Source organism: Misgurnus anguillicaudatus, chromosome 24, assembly GCF_027580225.2.
Source record: "Misgurnus anguillicaudatus chromosome 24, ASM2758022v2, whole genome shotgun sequence".
In the NCBI taxonomy this organism is placed as follows: Eukaryota; Metazoa; Chordata; class Actinopteri; order Cypriniformes; family Cobitidae; genus Misgurnus; species Misgurnus anguillicaudatus.
Window position 1 is genome coordinate 46,684,238 of NC_073360.2, and position 19,353 is coordinate 46,703,590.

The following is a 19,353-nucleotide window of genomic DNA, read 5'->3' on the forward strand; positions in this document are numbered from 1 at the left end:
TGAACCAACAAATGCCTTAATACGAGTTATCAAGTGATAATGAGCATCATGCAAGTACAAAAATACTGTCTTTTTATGGGGTTCGTCATGTGTCTTGTGATTCTCTAACTTGCCCTCACTTGATCTGTAAAACACCACAATCTTCAAATCCATCACACTCTCAAACTCTGTAATATGGTTAAAACCTACACAGTCTTGAGGGGTTAGACCTGCAGCATTCTGTATATCCACAGCCATCCGTTCTAACTCATCATTCTCTGCATGGGGTTCAAGAAAGCATGCTAAACATATTGCAAAACACAGCTTGTTTGTAAAGTTGGTAGGTGAGAACAAACACATCCTTTTTTCTTAATCACATCATCATGGGCTATATCTGTAATCTTCCTACGAGCCCCTCCATTCATACTTCTTGCTATTGATACATGCAGTTGCAAACTGTCATCTGCCAACACCTGTTCATTACTTTGTGCAACCGATTCAAACTGATCGATAAAACGATTTTCATCATAGTCGTTACCGGGACACAGTATAGTGTTAACGTCAGATTTGAGAGTGTCGCCTTTTAGACTGATATTAATGAAGCAATTATCACCTCCTATCTGCCTGGAGAATGAAACCATTTCCGACAGAATATTTTGAACAAGTATAGTGTACGCCGCCAAATCTGTGGTTATGATCTCGCGCAAATTTAGATTTCTGTGGATTTCTATACCATTAAAATAGGGTCTCGGGACTATTGTGTAATCACTTACTGTCCCTCCATCACGCAATAGCGTGTCCACGTCACTCTGACTTAAACCCGTAAGGGTGTCTGTCGTGTTAGAATTATCGTTAGGATTTACTACACCATAGCCTGTTTGTAACAAATTTGTTTCAAATCTTTGTTCATATGACCGAATCATTTCATTTTGTCTTTCACGTATTTGTTCGTATGTTAGGTCTACCCCCACAGGCACAGGTTCCAAAATCTGACGTGGATATGACCGAATCATTTCGTTTACCGTTTCAAGTAATTGGTCTTGTGCAGCAGCAAACATTTCAGCCTCAGTCTCATGCCTAGCCCTTACAGTAGGTATTTCTTGACAGCTATGTAGATCATCATCTGAATCCACTCTTTTACCAGCCATTTTCAAAAATATTTAGAACTTCTCCAGGATTACACAGATATTTTCTCTGATTATACCCAAAATAGCATTACAAATTAACGTTAGCCAATGTCGATATAGCCAAACAAAAATAAAAAATAAAAAACACTTAAATTACTCTTAACCGTAATAAAACTAGCAATCCAAAAAAAAAAAAATATATATATATATATATATATATATATATATATATATATATATCGCAATTAAACCGGTATCACAAAATAGTAGAAAACCTCTGTAACAACACGTATTTCAACTATAAACCAGCATCACCAAAAAATAACCAAATACATATTTAAAAACACATTTAAAACAGCTTCGCAAAAAATTTAAAAACACATTTAAAACAGCTTCGCAAAATAGGAGAAAAAACCCAGCAACACCAAAATAATCAAAACATATTTAAAAGCACATTTAAAACAGCTTCGCAAAATAGTAGAATAAAACCCAGCAACACCAAAAATAATCTAAACATATTTAAAAAACACATTTAAAACAACTTTGCAAAATAGTAGAATAAAAACCCAGCAACAACAACACTCATTTCAACTATAAACCATTATTGTGTGAAACAGCATCTTTAACTTGTTGAATTAGAATAACCGTGCTTCGCTGTACGTCGAATTCCTTTCTCTGGGCTTTTTCAACGTCCACCAATCGATCAAGCAGCACTCTGTTCACCAAGTTTTGTTCTTCAGAAGTCTTTTTGTGAGCTTCAAATATAAGTCTGGTCAATAACTCTAGATCTTTAGACCATGAAATTATGGCTGCGATGCCTTCAGTCAGTCTTCTCAGCACTCCGTCTTGATCTGTACACCTTGAAATTATGGCAGCGATGCCTTCAGTCAGTCTTCTCAGCAATACGTCTTGATCTGTACACCTTGAAATTATGGCAGCGATGCCTTCAGCCTGTCTTCTCGCTTGCACTGTCAATTCCTGCAACAACTCATTGTTGAAATGTTCCTGGTTTGTAGGTAGAGATGTTTCAAAAATCACAGAAGATTCATCCTCAACACCGGCACCAACCACATTTGGCAGATTAACAGCCACAGATGTCTGCGAGTCCAAAGACGATGACAGTACGGTATTAACTACCGGTACTATTGCATCACCGTTAGCTTCTGAGCCCCTAGCCAACGCTGCATACCATGAATTTGTGACATCTCCAGCTCCTAACAGGTTTTCTGTATAGAAATCTATTTAAATACAGCAAGATTAGTATACAACAACACCACAGTATTTAAAAATCGAATATGTAGTCATATAAAGCACACTTACCAACTGTTTTAATGAAATCTGTGGTAGTATCCAGAGGTTGCACATCAGAGACTAGTGTATGGTCCGGGCATGTCCTTTTATCATTGGTAATAGAACGGGCCTGCTTACGTTTCCGACTAAGACTAAGTCTTGAAGATTTTGTAGAGGTTTTCTGTGGTACAAATCCTGGTTGTGTGACTAGTAATGCGGCATCTACATGTATAAAACAGAAAGAAAAGTTTTTTCAAAAAGAATTACGACACATGTAACAGTCAATAATACACATTAAAGAGATGTAAAGATCAAATAATATAGAACCTTGCAGTTCACAGCCCTCATTAAAGCCTTGAGAACCCTCATTTATTGCGGGGTTATTAACTATGGGTATAAAAGTGTAAAAAAATGTAAGTATCACGTTTTTCAGAAAATCTGATTGTATAATTAAAAAACACAGTATTACCTTGCAGATCGCTGTTCCTAGTGTCGCTTTGCTCTTCAATATTTATCAAAGTAGAATTCACTAATTTGGAATAAACGTGTAATATAAAATATACATACATAAATGCGCTCATATGATCATTCAGGAAATTTACTTGAAAATATACTTAAAACACTTACAAAGCTGGTCGATCTGGTCAAAATGTTGGTAGGGAGGTAGCGTTTTAAAAATTCCTGTATCGTATACATACACATTTAAAAGCCTGTTAAATGTTAAAAATAAAAACAAAATAAGACTGTTTTTACAAATGAAGATAACTTGGTATATCAAACATGATAAATAAAACATTTAAAACAAACAAAATAACTTACCAGCGAGTAAATATAACAGCCTCTTTAATATAACTGAGAGAAAGAGATGTCCTCGCGAAATTCAGTTACTGGTGTAAGGGCCCAAATGAGAATCCAACCTTTTGAACTACGGAGGCGGTGCTTGCCAGACTCAGGAGGCCATACCCCACATATTTACATGACACAAACCCCACCCTATATTTTATTTGGCTATTTAATTTTTTAAACCTTTTACAAATAAGATTATCAACTAGAAATATAAGCTTCTCTAGTAAATTATAGATACTTATACATTTATAATGTAAAGAATATATCTTCATGAAAACTGATGGGTAAAAAGAATGAACTAGACAAGCCTGTAGTTAAAAGTATATACTTACTCGTCGCTGTTAAAAGAATAAATTTATTTTAAATCATACATTTAATATATTAACATTTTAAACAGTATAAGCCAAATTACATAACATTTCACCCACGCATACTTATAACGACATGTATACAATTTTATATGTGTAGACATCTAAAGCGCAAAAGAATAAGCAATGCTATACTTAAATCTACTTTTTTATTGAATTACATTTAAACACTACAATTCAAAAGATCTGTTTTCCCCCCAAAAAAGGTGTGTGTTTAAGAAAGGATGAATTCATATATCAAGGAAGGACCTTTTGGCTTGAGTAGACACTAAGTCTACAGGGAAAGGAAATGTCTTAACACCTAACCGAGTTCCTAAACTTTTATTCTATTGATCTATATTATTATTATTGTAAAACCATGGCACCGTGTTTGTGGGAGATGACAGAGACTGCAAGGAAGTAATATTTGAATATCAAGCAAGGACCTTTGGCGTGAGCAGACACAGTCTGCAGGGGAAAGGAAATGTCTTAACACCTAGCCTAGTTCCTAAACTTTTATTCTATTGAACTAGATTATTGTAAAACCATGACACCTTGTTTGTGGGAGATGACAGAGATTGCAAGGAAGTAATATTTGAATATCAAGGAAGACCCTTTGGTGTGAGCAGACACTTAGTCTGCAGGGAAAGGAAATGTCTTAACGCCTAGCCGAGTTCCTAAACTTTTAATCTATTAAACTGTACCGACGTATCAGAAGTCTTGGGGCGTGACCCAGTTAGACGACGATGACTGGCTTGGAAGGAAAGATTTACATTACAACCTTCTTTTTTTTTTTTATTTTATGTTTATTTTGATCTTTCATTTCAGTACAATCATACATTATATTTCAGTTTACATAATGCTCATTACAATCTCAAAGTGTTTTAACAAATACAAGTATGAGCAATTACATGCTGTGTTTTAAATGTAAATTGTACTCTAGATGTGTTCAGTTGTTTCAAAGTGTCCTCTTTTACAAAAAAAAAAAACCACAGAAACAAAAAAAACAAACAAAAAAACAAAAAGAAAAACCCACAATTTCTGGTAACTATATACATCCAGGGTAAGAACATGTCTCTTATTTAAATTCAATCCTTAACATCCTCAAGGTGGTTTAGAATATTCTCAAGTTATTACATACACATACAAACATATATTAGTAATATATACATTATATATTACTCTTATCTATTAAACTATAGAAGCAAAATCTGATCTTCTTTCTGATACGTATGCAACCCAATTCCTCCATTTTTCCAGAAAAACATCTTTCTTTAAATTGACAAAAAAGGTAATCTTTTCCATCATGTATATCTCTATGGTCACATCTATCCAGTCGTTTAATGTTGGTCTCTCTTGTTTTAACCATTTGCGTGTGATCGCCTTCTTACTGGCTGCTAAAAGGACACCCATCAGATATTTATTATCTACAGCCATAATTTCTGGGCCTACACAGCCAAAATAGAGTAGTTTGCATTCTAGAGGTATGTCTCTTCTAAAAATATGCTCAAGAGCATCCTGTAATTCTTTCCAATATTCTTGCATGTGTTGACATTCCCAGAATATATGAAAATGGTTTGCTTCATTACATCCACAGTTTCGCCAACATTTTGGAGTGTTATTGCTGTATTTGGCTGTTTGTATTGGTGTTATAAAATATCTAACAATATTTTTCCAGCAGAACTCCTTCCAATTAAGTGACCTAGTTGATTTCCATTGAAATTTCCATATATTTGACCACTCTTCATCAGTAAAAATTATTCCACTTTCTGTCATCCATTTCTCTTTTATATAACTTGTAGAATGTTCCTTCATATTTATTAAGCTCTTATATATCTGAGAAACTATCTTATATCTAACACCCGATGTATATGCTTTTTTAAGCAAGTCTATTAGTGGATTCGAATTATCTTTGAATTTCCCTTTTATTTTTTTATCATAATAACTTCGAACCTGAAGGTATCTGTAAAAATCTTGATTTTCTAGTGAGAGTTTTTCCTTTAATACTTGGAAGCTTAAAAGTTCACCTTTTTCAATGATTGTGCAAAAAGAGGTTATTCCCTTATTTGTCCACAATTTGAATCTGTTATCAGACTGATTTGGAGTGAAGTCTGAATCATAAGCAATCCATTTCAAAATAGAAGTATGTTCCATTAGTTTAAATTCTTTTATTACAGATGCCCAGACATTTAAAGTATGCTTTGTCCAAGGTTCTTCTAGCTTATCTATATATTGTCTTAAATTATTATCTGCTAATATTGTTTGTACAGGAGTATTCTTTGTAATATAGCTTTCCATATCTTTCCAAGGGGCATTATAATGTGGGTCACACCAATTCACTACTATCTTAATTTGCGCTGCTGTATAATAATCTTTTAGTGAGGGAAGAGCCCACCCTCCTTTATCCTTTGGAAGCTGTAATGTTTTAAAGCGTATTCTGGGTTTTTTCCCTTGCCAAATAAAACGTGAAAGCATTTTATCCCACTCTATGAATTGTTTTCCGGTTATTTCTACAGGTAGACATTGGAATAGATAGAGGAATTTTGGTAATACATTCATTTTAATTGCTTCAATCCGTGAACTAAAACTAAAAAAGGGAATTAGATTCCATCTGGCTAAATCTTCTCTGATTTTTACAGTTAGTGGATCAAAATTCTTTCTTTGTAATTTTTCTATATTTTTTGTCAAATGGATGCCTAAATATTTAAATGATTTTGTATGCCATTTTAACAGATATGTATTTTTTATATTTACAGGGGGATTATAATTATATGAAATTATTTCTGTTTTATCAATATTTAATTTATACCCAGAAAGAGGGCCAGAATTCTGAAATTGTTTCATAAGTTGAGGCAGAGATTTGGTTGGGTCTCCAAGATAAATCAGTATGTCATCTGCATAGCAGGCTATTTTGTGTTCCACTCCTTTTATAGTGATACCTTGGATTGTTTTATCCTGTCTGATGCTTTGTACTAAGGGTTCTAAATAGAGTGCAAATAATTGTGGGGACCATGGGCATCCTTGTCTAGTGCCTCTTTCTAATGTAAATGACTTTGACAAGCAGCCGTTAATCTTTATTTTTGCAGTTGGTGTATCATAGAGTGCCTGTATACTTCTAATTATATCTTCGTGGAAGCCAAATTTACGTAGAACCTTATAAAGATAAGCCCAGCTGACTGAATCGAAGGCTTTTTCAGCATCTAGACTTAGAATCATTGATTTTAATTTATTTTTCTTGATATGATTCATAACTTGCAATGTACGCCTAATATTATCCTGTGTCTGCCTCTGACGGATGAAGCCTGATTGATCTTGATTTATTAGGTTGGGCAGGAATTCTTCCATTCTTCTGGACATAATTGATGTGAAGAGTCTATAATCTACATTTAATATTGATAAAGGTCTATACGATCCACATTCTAACTTATCTTTGCCTTCTTTTGGAATAATAGATATAACTGCATCCTTCCAAGATGGAGGAGCTATCGCATTCTTTAAAACCCAATTAAAGGTACGGACCAAAATGGGTATTAGTTCCTTCTGGAATGCTTTATACCATTCCCCAGTAAATCCATCCGGTCCTGGGGATTTATTAGACTTTAATTTATTTATAGCCCTTTTTACTTCATCTGCCGTTATTTCTGCTATCATCGTTTTATTTTGCTCATCAGTAAGGGTAGGTAACTCCAATGTTTCTAAAAAACAATCAATCTCCTGGTTTCTATCTTCAGGCATTTTAGAATATAATTTCTAGAACCTTTCAAAACCATCTTGAATGTTTTCTTGTTTGGTTTGTATTTTATTGGTAATAGGATCCCTGATTTTGTATATAGTTTGATCTGCCTGTTGTTTTTTTAATTTCCATGCTAATATTTTCATAAATTTAGATCCATTTTCGTAATATTTTTGCCTAGAAAAAATAATTTTTTTCTCTATTTCCTGAGTATATAGCATATTAATTTCGTTTCTTGTTTTTTTTATTTGTTCTAGTATGTTTGGAGTTTGTTTGTCCTTATGTTCTTTTTCTAATAAATTTAATTGATGCTGTAATTTTTTTAGTCCCTGTTGTCGAATTTTCTTTTTAAGTGAGGCTAGTGCTATAATTTTACCTCTTAGTACTGCTTTTGCAGCATCCCACAATATGGGGGGTGTGACCTCTTCATTATCATTAGTTTCTAAATAAGAGTGAATCTCATCTTTAATACTTATTTTAAAAGAGGGATCATTAAGAAGATTCAAGTTTAATTTCCACAAAGTGTCCTTAGATTTGTTATCTAGTTTTATTGTTAAGTAGATTGGGGCATGATCACTAATATCTATCGTTCCAATATCACAGCTTGTCACTCTGGTCCTATCTCTATTAAACATAAGGTAATAATCTATCCTAGTGTAGACATTATGTGGGGGAGAAAAATGTGTATAATCCTTAGTATTTGGGTGTAAATCTCTCCATACATCAATTATGCCAATATCATTCATCAGTGTATTAATTTTCCGATGGATGGGTTTAGAAAAGGTAGCTTTTTTGTTTGAAGAGTCAAGCTCAGGCTGTAAATGTACATTTAAATCACCTCCACAGATCAGTATACCGTTTGTTTCAGAGGACATAATCTGAAAAATCTTTTGAAAAAAGGAGACATTACTACCTGGTGGGGCATAAATGTTAAATAAAGTAACATATGTTCCATTCATCACTCCACGAACAAAAATAAATCGACCCTCTTTATCAGCATACTCATATTCCTTTTCAAAAATAACCTTGTGAGATATCAAAATAATAACTCCTCTCCTATGTCCTGTATGATATGAAGAATAATAGATCTGGGTGAATCCCAATCTTTTCAATTTGTCATGCTCAGTGTCACTCAAATGTGTCTCTTGTAAATATACAATATGGGCCTTTTCTTTTTTCATTTTGCTTAAGATTTTTTTCCTTTTAATTGGGTTAAGCAAACCATTCACATTGAAAGAGATTACTTTTACTTCATTGTTTGTCATGTCTGTTCAATATAACATTGATATCTAAAGGATGGTTGATGGCGAGGCACAAACCCTGGAGAAACAATAATCGAACAAGTAAAGAAAAGAATATTAGAACTCTGACAAACATAACGAGCTTCCAAGATAGGGGTCTGAAACAAACGACCCTGTAACAAGTTGGTAGTGGCGTCTGTCATGGAGGGGAAGCCTTCTCTTCCATAGTGATGATCAGGGCCCTCCAGTGTACCGTCTTTACATGAGATACAAGGGAACATAACTCACGTGTCCGACGTTACGACGTAGTGTGTTGTCATTCAGTAATACGAGGAGTGAAATTAAATTAACGATTTAAGGTCCAAAGTTTTCCTCTAACATTTATATGCAGCCTCACATTATCTTCTATATACATGTAGACGTTCCCTGATGTCTGTCGATCTCGGAGCCTTTTTACCTATTGTTTTCCGGTGTGAAACAGTCTCCCAAGACGTGCGCTCTAGTTGCTCAGCGAGTGATTCAGTCAACGATGTTTTCTCCACGTTGAACCCTCTTTTCTCCATATCCAGATACGCTTCCTCAACTGTGTTGTAGATGCGGGTTCCATCTTCATAGAACACACGTAGTCTTGCCGGATAGGGGGTCTGGAATCGGATCTTCTTTTCTTTCAGCACCTTTTTCACCTCCGTGTATTCCTTTCTTTTTTGAAGAACCGTAGGGGGATAATCATGATCAAAGTAGATTTTTTGTTGACCCACAAATATATCCTTTTTCATCCACGCCTTTCGGATTACTTCTTCTTTTGTTTTGTATCTGAGGAATTTCACTACAATCGACCTGGGTCTCGCGTTCGCTCCAGGCTTGGGTGCAAGTGCGCGGTGTGCTCTTTCCACGAGTAGTTCTGTCTCCGGGGGAAAATCCAAAGTCTCTCGCAGAAGTTGTTCGATGTAGTCAGTCATGGGGTTTTTCTCGGCGCCTTCTGGCACGTTGTATATCCTTATATTATCTCTTCTCGATCTTCCTTCTTGATCAATCTGTTTGCTTTCCAGCTGCGACTGTACTTTTATCATTTTTTGCATTATCTCTTCCACGCTTTGCATTCGCGTTTCAATTTCTTCAATGCGATCTTCTGCGTGCCCGATTCTTTGATTTGTCTTGTTTAATTCTGTCTTAATATCATCCAGCTGACGATTATTCTCTTTGCGAAAGTTTTGAATCTCTTCCAAGATCCGTTCCAGATTAATTTGCGGGGTTTTATCCGGGGAAGTTTGTTGATGATTAGCATCTTGCTTTTGAGCTAACGCATGTGTTGCGCCGACGGCTGCTTCTTGCTGTCTACATTCGGTTTCTGGGACCTCCGTGTTAGTTTTCCTGCTCTTCACTCTCGTTTCCATTGTTGTCCCACTATTACAGACTGTTTAAAAGAAAGTTTTTATTTTTCTCAAGATTTAGTGGAGCTTTTAATTAGGTCGTCGTCGGAGACGATGAACTACGCTGCCATTCCCTCAGTCGCCGGAACCGGAAGCCAAGACTCTACATTACAACCTTCAAGACAGGAAGACAACAGCTTATTCAATTGAGCTCCTAACCGGTACCTCTTTTAAAATCTACCTAAATACTATTACAAATATTTTATTTAACATTGTTTCTTCATCAGGTCTTCTTATTTCTTTAATCATGTGTATTGATTTATTCACAGACATTATGCTTAAAAGCAAAACATTCTGGCATACAATTCTAACTTATCTTTTTTACTGACTTCTTATTTCTTTAATCATGTGTATTGATTTATTCACAGACATTATGCTTAAAAGCAAAACATTCTGGCATACAATTCTAACTTATCTTTTTTACTATCTTCTGATTTCTTTAAACACTCACACAGGAGAGGGGAGGCGTGAAACAACAGAGACCATAGGACACCTGGACAAACATCATTTCCTGAGTAATTTCCGGAGTAATTTCCGGGGTATAAACATTAATTGCCACCATAATATTTTATTACAGGAAGCAAACAACTCATAAGGTGTTAGGTCGTAAATCAAGGTCATAAATCATAATTTTGACACATGGTACATCATATTTTCTTCTTAGGTTGTTACAGTTAATATACAGTAACAGAAATGTGCATATTAAAAACGTGAAGTTGTTCATTTGAAAGATTAATTGTAAACACATGTAGTAGACGTAACAGCACTATCTCACATTAAGTGCACTACATTTCTTCAGTCATGCATCCCTCTTTACAGTAAATACATTACAGCATACTTGAGGACAGTGAAATTGTACACTTATTATCTTAGGCAATCAGTACAGGACATCGCTGGTTTATTTTGGCTTATATAGTAAGTTATATCAACCAGCTCAGGTTAGCTGATAAAGTAGCATCAGAGTATATAAAACATTTGTGCTTGCCTTTGAGTTGCGGGATGACCCTCCTGCAATCGCGCATCACTTTTGTTTTGATTGCAGCATCACATGTTTAACAAAGGGTCCCTTGAAAGAAGCAAATGTGATATGCATCCATATGTTTGCGCTTTATCTCTTCTCTCAGATAAGACGCTAACTTTTCTCTACAGTTTATGACATGCGCAGCACGCAGATGTCCCGCTACGGTGGCTCAACGCAAGCCATTCAGTGTTTGACATCAAAATACCGCGAGACCAGACTTCTCCATATGCATTTGATTCGCTCTCGCAGTACTTTGATTTCATACTGCGCGTGGCGCCACATGAAGTCCCTCAGTTGTGTGTGTGCGTACTTCGCGACCACAGATTCTATCCATCATCACCCTCTGACACTTTCGTCTCGTTTTACTTTGACGAATAAACAATGTAGCGAGTAACGTTAAGTGTCATTTCAAATGTAGTGGAGTAAAGAGTACAAATACCCAATCAAAAATGTAATTGAGTAGAGAGTAAAAGTTGTTTATATTCTTGATACTCAGTACAAGTACAAAGTAGCCCAAAAAATACTTAAGTACAGTAACGAAGTACATTTACTTGAGTACTTTACACCTCTGTAAAACTCTAATCATCTTACAGAAACCTGAAGATGATGAGCTTCATCATGGATCTGTCACTGTTACCTCGTCAATAACAACTGCATTAAAACTGAGTAATACGTTGGTTTATTTTCATCTTACAAATCCGTTGTTAACAGTAATAAAGAAACGTGGTTGCAACAAGAGTTTGTGCTCATCATATGGCCTTTTAAAACAAAAAACTAACAGATGATAACAGATGAGCTCTAAAATGCTGCCTTCTGAGGCGGCATTCCAAGGCAAGAAGGCATCAAGGCATGTCCGAATCCATGGCTGTCAGAATGTATTTTTCCGAGCTGCCTTTATGCCTCAGAAGTCATTGTCTCATGAAGCAGCGAGCCAACAAGTCAGCTGCTTTCGGACGCAGCCATTAGCTACGACTATCACCCTTGATAACGGAAGAACGACCAAAACACTTACCTTTATTATTAGACAGATCCTGCTCAATGACGACTTTTTGTCTTTAAAATGTCAAGTTTCGATCGCCTCGTAAGCGAAAACACGTTGTACATCATCTAGCTGTTTTTGTGACACTGTGTAGAAGACAACATTACAAGCATGCTGTGACACTAGCGTTCAACTGCTGGTGGCGATGTAGCGTCTTGATTGACAGAGGTGTCGTTCAATCAGCAGTAACCATTCCAGTCGCGCAATGTACCTACCTTTTCCGGTTTGAAAGATTTGTTTTTGTGAATTGTCATTGTGCTTTCTGAGTTGCCGTTGTGTTTTCTGAATTGTTAATTTGTCACTGGATTTGTTATTGTGTTTTTTTGACATGGCATTTTGTTTTTAATTGTCACTGGAATTGTTATTGTGTTTTTTTGACATGGCATTTTGTTTTTAATTGTTACTGGAATTGTTATTGTGTTTTTTTGACATGGCATTTTGTTTTTAATTGTTACTGGAATTGTTATTGTGTTTTTTTGACATGGCATTTTGTTTTTAATTGTTACTGGAATTGTTATTGTGTTTTTTTGACATGGCATTTTGTTTTTAATTGTCACTGGAATTGTTATTGTGTTTTTTTGACATGGCATTTTGTTTTTAATTTGTCATTTTGTTTTGCCTTTCTCGGCCACGGTAGGCTTCATAGACTTGCCAAATTCATGTCAATTGTCCAATGTCCAGCCCTAGTATAAAGTAGTTTATAGTACATACTTGCCGTATCTTACAACATGTTTTGAAATAATATCTTCACATAAAATCAGACATTTGTCATCATTTACTCATGTTGTTTTCAAACTCACTTATTGATTTTCTTTATTTCTTTACAGGCTATGTAATAATATCACAGATGAAGGTTGTGTTGCTCTGAGATCAAACCCATCACACCTGACACATCTGAATCTGTCTCAGAAAAATCTAAGAGATTCAGGAATGAAGCTGATCTCTGATGTACTGAAGAATCCTGACTGTAAACTACAGAAACTGGTGTAAGATCATCTCTAATAATGACTTGAATAATAATTTAACATGATTATGATAGTATAATGTATTTTGACATAAACCCCACCGATGGTTCAGTGACACAGTTTCACCTCAAACTATCAGGTTCAGGATCTTTGTACAACACTCATAAGGTTAAATATCATTATAGTTATGAGATAAACAACCTAAAGAGTCAACAAAAATACATGAATACAAAAACTAAGTTTATTAAAATGTAAATCCAGTGAATCAGCAGCAGACATATCAGTTGATCTTAGTGATCTTACTAGAATTTATTTAGTAGCTACAGTATATTTCACAGATATGAAGAGTCTAAACCATGAAGACATTTAAAACTAATACAAAATTATCTTCAAATGAATATTGACTGATAGATTATAGTGAGACTATATAGAGATCATAACATCTGTAATGGATTTATAGGATTTTAATCTCAGTAATGGATGAAGTTGAGTTCATTCATCACTGCACTAAATGTTATCGGAAGTTACATACAAGATAAAAATTGAATTATGATGAGAAAAAGGTAAAATTATTCAGAAATAGAAAAATAAAACAAAATGTTATGTGAATTAGACTGATTTATTTTCCTTTAAAATATCACTGATGTGTTTCAGTACAACATAAACACACATAAATGAAACTAAAATGAAAATGTTCATAAACACTTAATGATGACAGGAAAAGAAACAAATTCAACTCACTGTAGATTTGATCTGTGTGTGAACAAACTGTGTGTCTCTGTTCTCTACAGGTTGATCAGGTGTGATATCACAGATGAAGATTGTGTTGCTCTGACTTCAGCTCTGAGATCAAACCCATCACACCTGAGACATCTGGATCTGTCTGAGAATAAACTAAGAGATGTGGTAAGATAATCTCTCTGATAGTCACACATGTACTGAGGTTTAGTTAAACATAAACTCTATGAAAAAGAAACACACACTAAAATGTAAAGGATATATAAAGTCAATGAGAGATCAGGGGCCGTATTCACAAAGAATTTTAAGGCTAAAAGTAGCGCCTCCTAACTGGCGAATTTAGGAGCAACTCCTAAAAATAATGTGCTTGTCACTCCTAACTTTAGGACTGCTAATTTTTTTCACTAAAAGTAATTCACGAAGCATTTTAGCCCTAAAAGTAGCACCTAAGTCTGGGACAGCTTAAATGGAGTCGAGAGGACTCCTAACTCACCAAGACCTATTCACAAAGGATCTTAAAATGGTTTAGGTGCTGATCCTTCTTAACACATACATGGACATACATTTGTTTCATAATTCATTACATTCATGACAAGCAGGAAGTTTTAGAATTACATGAAACAATGATATTATATATTTAATATTATAAATGCCCGTTTAAAGGCTGCAATCTCAACCCTCTACTGTGATTGTAATGCATACCGCCGCCTCTCGCAGTCGTCCAGGGGTCCGCGACACAAGCAGGAATGCTGCATTGATCTGCAAACAAATCCTCTCCCCAGTGATGCGCGGGTTGATCCAAAATGAGCGGGTGCCTGCGGTTACGAGTCATCCAAAAAATATTTTTTATGATATTCGGGTCGTTTGAAATAAAGATGCCAGTTAACTATTTCAAACAATTACTACTTTTAAAAAATGCAGGCCAGGGAGTGGGTCGGGTACACTATATTTTTTATTTTTTTGCGGTCCGAGTTGCGAGCGGGTTAGTTGAAAACGTTGGTCGGGTGCGGGTTGTTTATACATTGACCCGCGCATCACTATCTCATGTCTCACGCTTAGTTTTGCTTGATATCTTGTCGTGGATTTTTTCAGGAGAATCAGAGACGGTTGAGATGCAAAATTCTCTTCAAAGTATTTTATTAAAGAATTGTATCAGACAGCTTGAAACACAATACTGGTCATAGGGTGTACACCTGGTAAAATGATAATGACAATGACCCCGTTCTGAGTTTTTCAGTATATTATATAGTGGTCCAATAGTCCTGCCTTTCTTTCACTCTGTACTGTCCCAATGCCCAGCACTCAAAACCTTCAGGCCCCTTAGCTCCTTCTCATAACTCATGACAACTTGGTGATACTGTGGCTTTATCTCTATAACATTCCAAGCTGGTACATAAATCCTCCCATGGGTGGTAAAACTCAGTGTCTTTGTTCTCTAACACATCATACAACTATTTGCTATCCTTACCATGGACACCCTTATCTCCTCCAGGCCCAGCTGTGGACCTACACATTCATATGCAGGCAACAGAGAGACAACTTAAAACTTAATTCATGTAGACCTTAATCATGTAACACATTAAAAGCATACCATATAAAACATTTATACTAATCTGTAAGATAAAACACTCAAAATTTCTCTAACATATATCGCCCTTCGGAAACTAAACGTTTTCGATAACCACCCTGCAAATACGACTGATGATACCAGAGAAGCCGGGCTAGGTACTTTAAGAAAGAAAACATATAAAAGAATAAAATACCCCTGACAATTAAGGCCAGACCCTCAGTCACTTTTCTAGTCTCAACAGTCATTTCACACGGGTTACCCTTTAAATGATAATAAACCACATGTAAAAAAAAAAAAGAGTAACGATTAACAACATGAAAAATATAACATAACATTTAATTTTAGATCAAAAGCAAGCATATCATCTTTTCAAAAATTTCTTTTCACTTTCTGGTAAGCCGTGCTAGGTGGATGTTTTACCTCCACCCCCAGGAGATTCCTGGACCATCAGTCACTTACCAGGCTTGTTACACTGTCATCACACCGTGGACAGTGATGCTTAAAACCATCCCTTTCCCTATTTTACACACACTTCAGGTTTGCAACTTGCATTACTAATAAAAGATTATAACTTGTAATAAAAAATAATAAATGCAAACAATAATACCTTGTTAATGAATGATAACACATGCAAAAAATTATAAATATTAATAAAAAATAATAAATGCATTAGTATAAGTGACACCCTATGTCCAGTTTAACATGACCAGTAACATAATGATTCTCACATGAGAGTGTTTTGCTCTGGTGGGCAGTCCACACAGAGTCTTTCTAAGAAACATGAATTCTATATGTATATGTGTAGGGTGCATCTTCCAGCTTTCGACGGTCTTCAACCCATGCGCTTTGCACGCGTAGAGGGCCGTGTGAGGGAGGAGGGTACTAGAGCCTCGTTGGTTCCCCATCACACATGGATATTGTCCTCAAATTGATCTCCCTCGTCGTCCTCTCTAATTTGTACCCGTTGGTACATTATCTTACCCATTCCTTTATCAATAGTTTTCTCAATCAAACCCCTGATACATGGTATGCAACAACAACCACACAATGCAATGATAGCAACAGCTACAGCAGCTGACATCAGTATAGAAGTTATCAGTGTACTCCACTTCCCAAACCAGTTTTCCATCATTTTTGTAAATGGGTCATCGATTCCAGCATTCTCAGCCAATTCATTTGACAAGGCGGTCAAACCTTCTAATGCCCTGGTAATGCTCCCATCAGGGGCAGTATTGTTAGGAACGAATGTACAACACCACGCGGCCGATATCATCCGGCAAACTCCGCCCCTTTCCGCTAACAACATATCTAGCGCTAACCTGTTTTGTTGTGCCATTAGTGAAGTTGGTCCCAATTGTTCAGCTATCCCCTTAACGGCATCACGGGTATAATTTACAAATCTTTGTTGATTGTAATACAAATAATTGATCCAGTCGACATTTTTGTTGAGGGTTGACCACCAGAAAATGATTGACTCAAAACCTGCAGCAATTTGATTTCTTGCTTTGTATTCATCTGGCACCCCCCTTGGAACCCCAATGGCATCAATATACACTCTCTTATCAAAAGACCCCCCAGGCAAGTTTCTTTTCTCCCTGTTAATACTCTTACCACTTATTTTATCATGTAGGTTCCCAAAATCAGGTAATGAAAACATTTGAAATGGCATTATTAATTGTACAAGGGTACAGGTTCCCTTCCAATTTACTCTCAAACTTGGCCTTATCTTCATGTCACCACACATCCACCATACGTCTGCCCTTCCGGTGGTCTGGCCTATAAACCAGCTTGCCTTGTATCCCTCCTTGTCATTTGTAACATCAATTTCACTGTGGCACCACCCATCTGTAAAATGTTTAACATTGTCGTGTCCCATGGTTCTTTTAAAACATGTATAATTACCCTTATAAGCCTGTATATTTGGTGGAATATACATTTTCATCTTTGGAAACAAGTAAGAAACAGTCATGCACTCTTCATCCTCTACACCCTTAAATGCTTTGATCATACACATTAAACCTTGTTTATCATTTTCTTCATTCAACCGAAATGGTGTGGTGGCCAGACTTGGTCTTGCCGTAGCACATGCAATGCAATCAGACACACCCACTTGCCTTGCTGTATACATTACCCATTCAAACCATTCATTATGATCTCCAAACCCAGTTTCTATTGCTAATTTCTCTTCTACAGTTGTAACATTAATAACAGTTGGGGTCAATACATAATCGGTTAATGGATCTGCCTCCTCTGATTTTTCTGTTTCTTTTGGCCTTGGCTCTGATTTCTGCCAAATATCTATAAGAAACTGACCCTTTGGGTCTTTTCCAGACATATCTGCTCCTAACACAAACAGTCCTCCATCTGATGCACCCGCATCTTTTAACGTGATTATTAATGGATTACATTCCCCTTCCCTACAATTTTCTGGGCTGCTTCCTTTAATAATGCTCAATCTTTCTAGCAAGTTCCCAGTTTCTGTAATTCTTTTCTGTGCCGCCCAAGGAGTGTAACCCCATGATTGTGGGCTAGTGTTCCAACCTACATACTTCCATTCTGGACACCACTGCAAGTAAGAAATTCCCTCAACAGTAACACAAATATATTTGTCACTCCCTTGATAACTCTTATGATCCCCTGTGCAATGTGCCACACAACAAAAATCCACTTTGTAAGTTTTAGTTTCCCCTACCTGAAACCTTAATATTGGTGTTCCACTTGAATGTCTAGCCATTGATCGTCTACGTCTGGTTCTATCTCTTTCATCTACCCTTTTCCACCAGGTATCATTTTCTTGATATACTGAAGTAACAGGTCTGTATGTCTTCCCTGGGTTCTCACCTTTGATAATCACCAACTTACCATTTCTTGCTCTCTCAAATGTATCTTCTGTAATCATTAACACCATCATTCCTAACACACACAACCCCAGAATTACAACCACAGTCATTCTTATTTTTTTTGACACAATTTCACATAGCTCCCGTACTGACCATCCTGTTTCTTTTACTCTGCAATTAACCTGGGATGAGTTTCTATTACCCACCATTCCTGCATCTCTATTTGACTCCATGATTTTGGTGTTTCTTTAAAAATTACCTGTTGATATTTATTTTCCCCTTTTTGGATGCTTGGATAGAATTCTTTTACACAATGAAAAAATACTCTTATTCTCTCAGAAAACATATACTTTTGTATGATTGTACATCCTACAGCAATTATACTCGAGTCTTCTTTTAATACTTTTTCACAATTTTTACGTTTACCCACAGGTAATGTCCCGCAGAGTGCCTCAATTTCGTATTGGTTTGTTGGCACTATCCACACCTCTGGATCTAAGGAAAAAGCTTCAGAATTCATTTATATGATATTCATCAGTTCAGTTATGAGATGCAGTTTCAGGTGGCCTTGGAGATTGTGCAGATATGCAATGAGTGTTGTGGTACCACAGCTTTGAGCCTTTTACCTGTACAGCTGTTGGACTAGCAGCAGTCACCTCATAGGGCCCCTCCCTTCTGGGGTCGCTCCACTTACGCTGGTAGACTTTGATGTACACCCACGTTCCCACAGGAAATGGTGTTGCACTCTCCTCGTCACCAGGTGTCTCTCTGGGCCTGCTTTCAATCTGTAAAATAGCTTTATGGTTTCTCATCAGTGCAGCAATATATTCATTCATTTCATTTTTTAAATCTTCCACATGCTCCAAATTAATTTCTTTTTGATTTGCTTTAAACATTGGTCTCCCGGTTACCATTTCATGAGGAGATAAACGCGTTTCCCTGTTAGTACTAGATCTTATGGCCATGAGCGCTATTGGTAAGGCCTGAACCCAATTCAGTTTAGTCTGTGCACAGATTTTGGCTATTTTTGATTTAAGTATACCGTTACACCTCTCAACCGCCCCTTGAGACTGTGGATGATACACTGATCCAAATTTTTGGGTTATTCCTACCCTAGCAAGTGCTTTTCTCAACAGGTTGGCCTGAAAGCCTGGTCCATTATCTGACTGTAATACCTTGGGAAGCCC

General features: G+C 36.3%; 1 protein-coding gene and 1 long non-coding RNA gene across 2 annotated transcripts in view; one reads left to right on the top strand and one right to left on the bottom strand.

The window, feature by feature from the left end:
• LOC141361723 (protein NLRC3-like) overlaps window positions 1-19,353 on the top strand; it is an 843,841-nt gene that overhangs the window by 567,918 nt on the left and 256,570 nt on the right. The window contains exon 6 of the mRNA XM_073863417.1: window positions 12,881-13,039. Coding sequence (XP_073719518.1) covers window positions 12,881-13,039 — 159 coding nt within the window. The remainder of the gene's footprint in view (window positions 1-12,880; window positions 13,040-19,353) is intronic.
• LOC129425989 (uncharacterized) lies at window positions 2,719-3,206 on the bottom strand. The gene is made up of 3 exons (XR_012367504.1): window positions 3,024-3,206; window positions 2,866-2,925; window positions 2,719-2,783 (listed from the first exon to the last, which is right to left on the bottom strand). It is a non-coding gene; the product is annotated as an uncharacterized lncRNA (long non-coding RNA).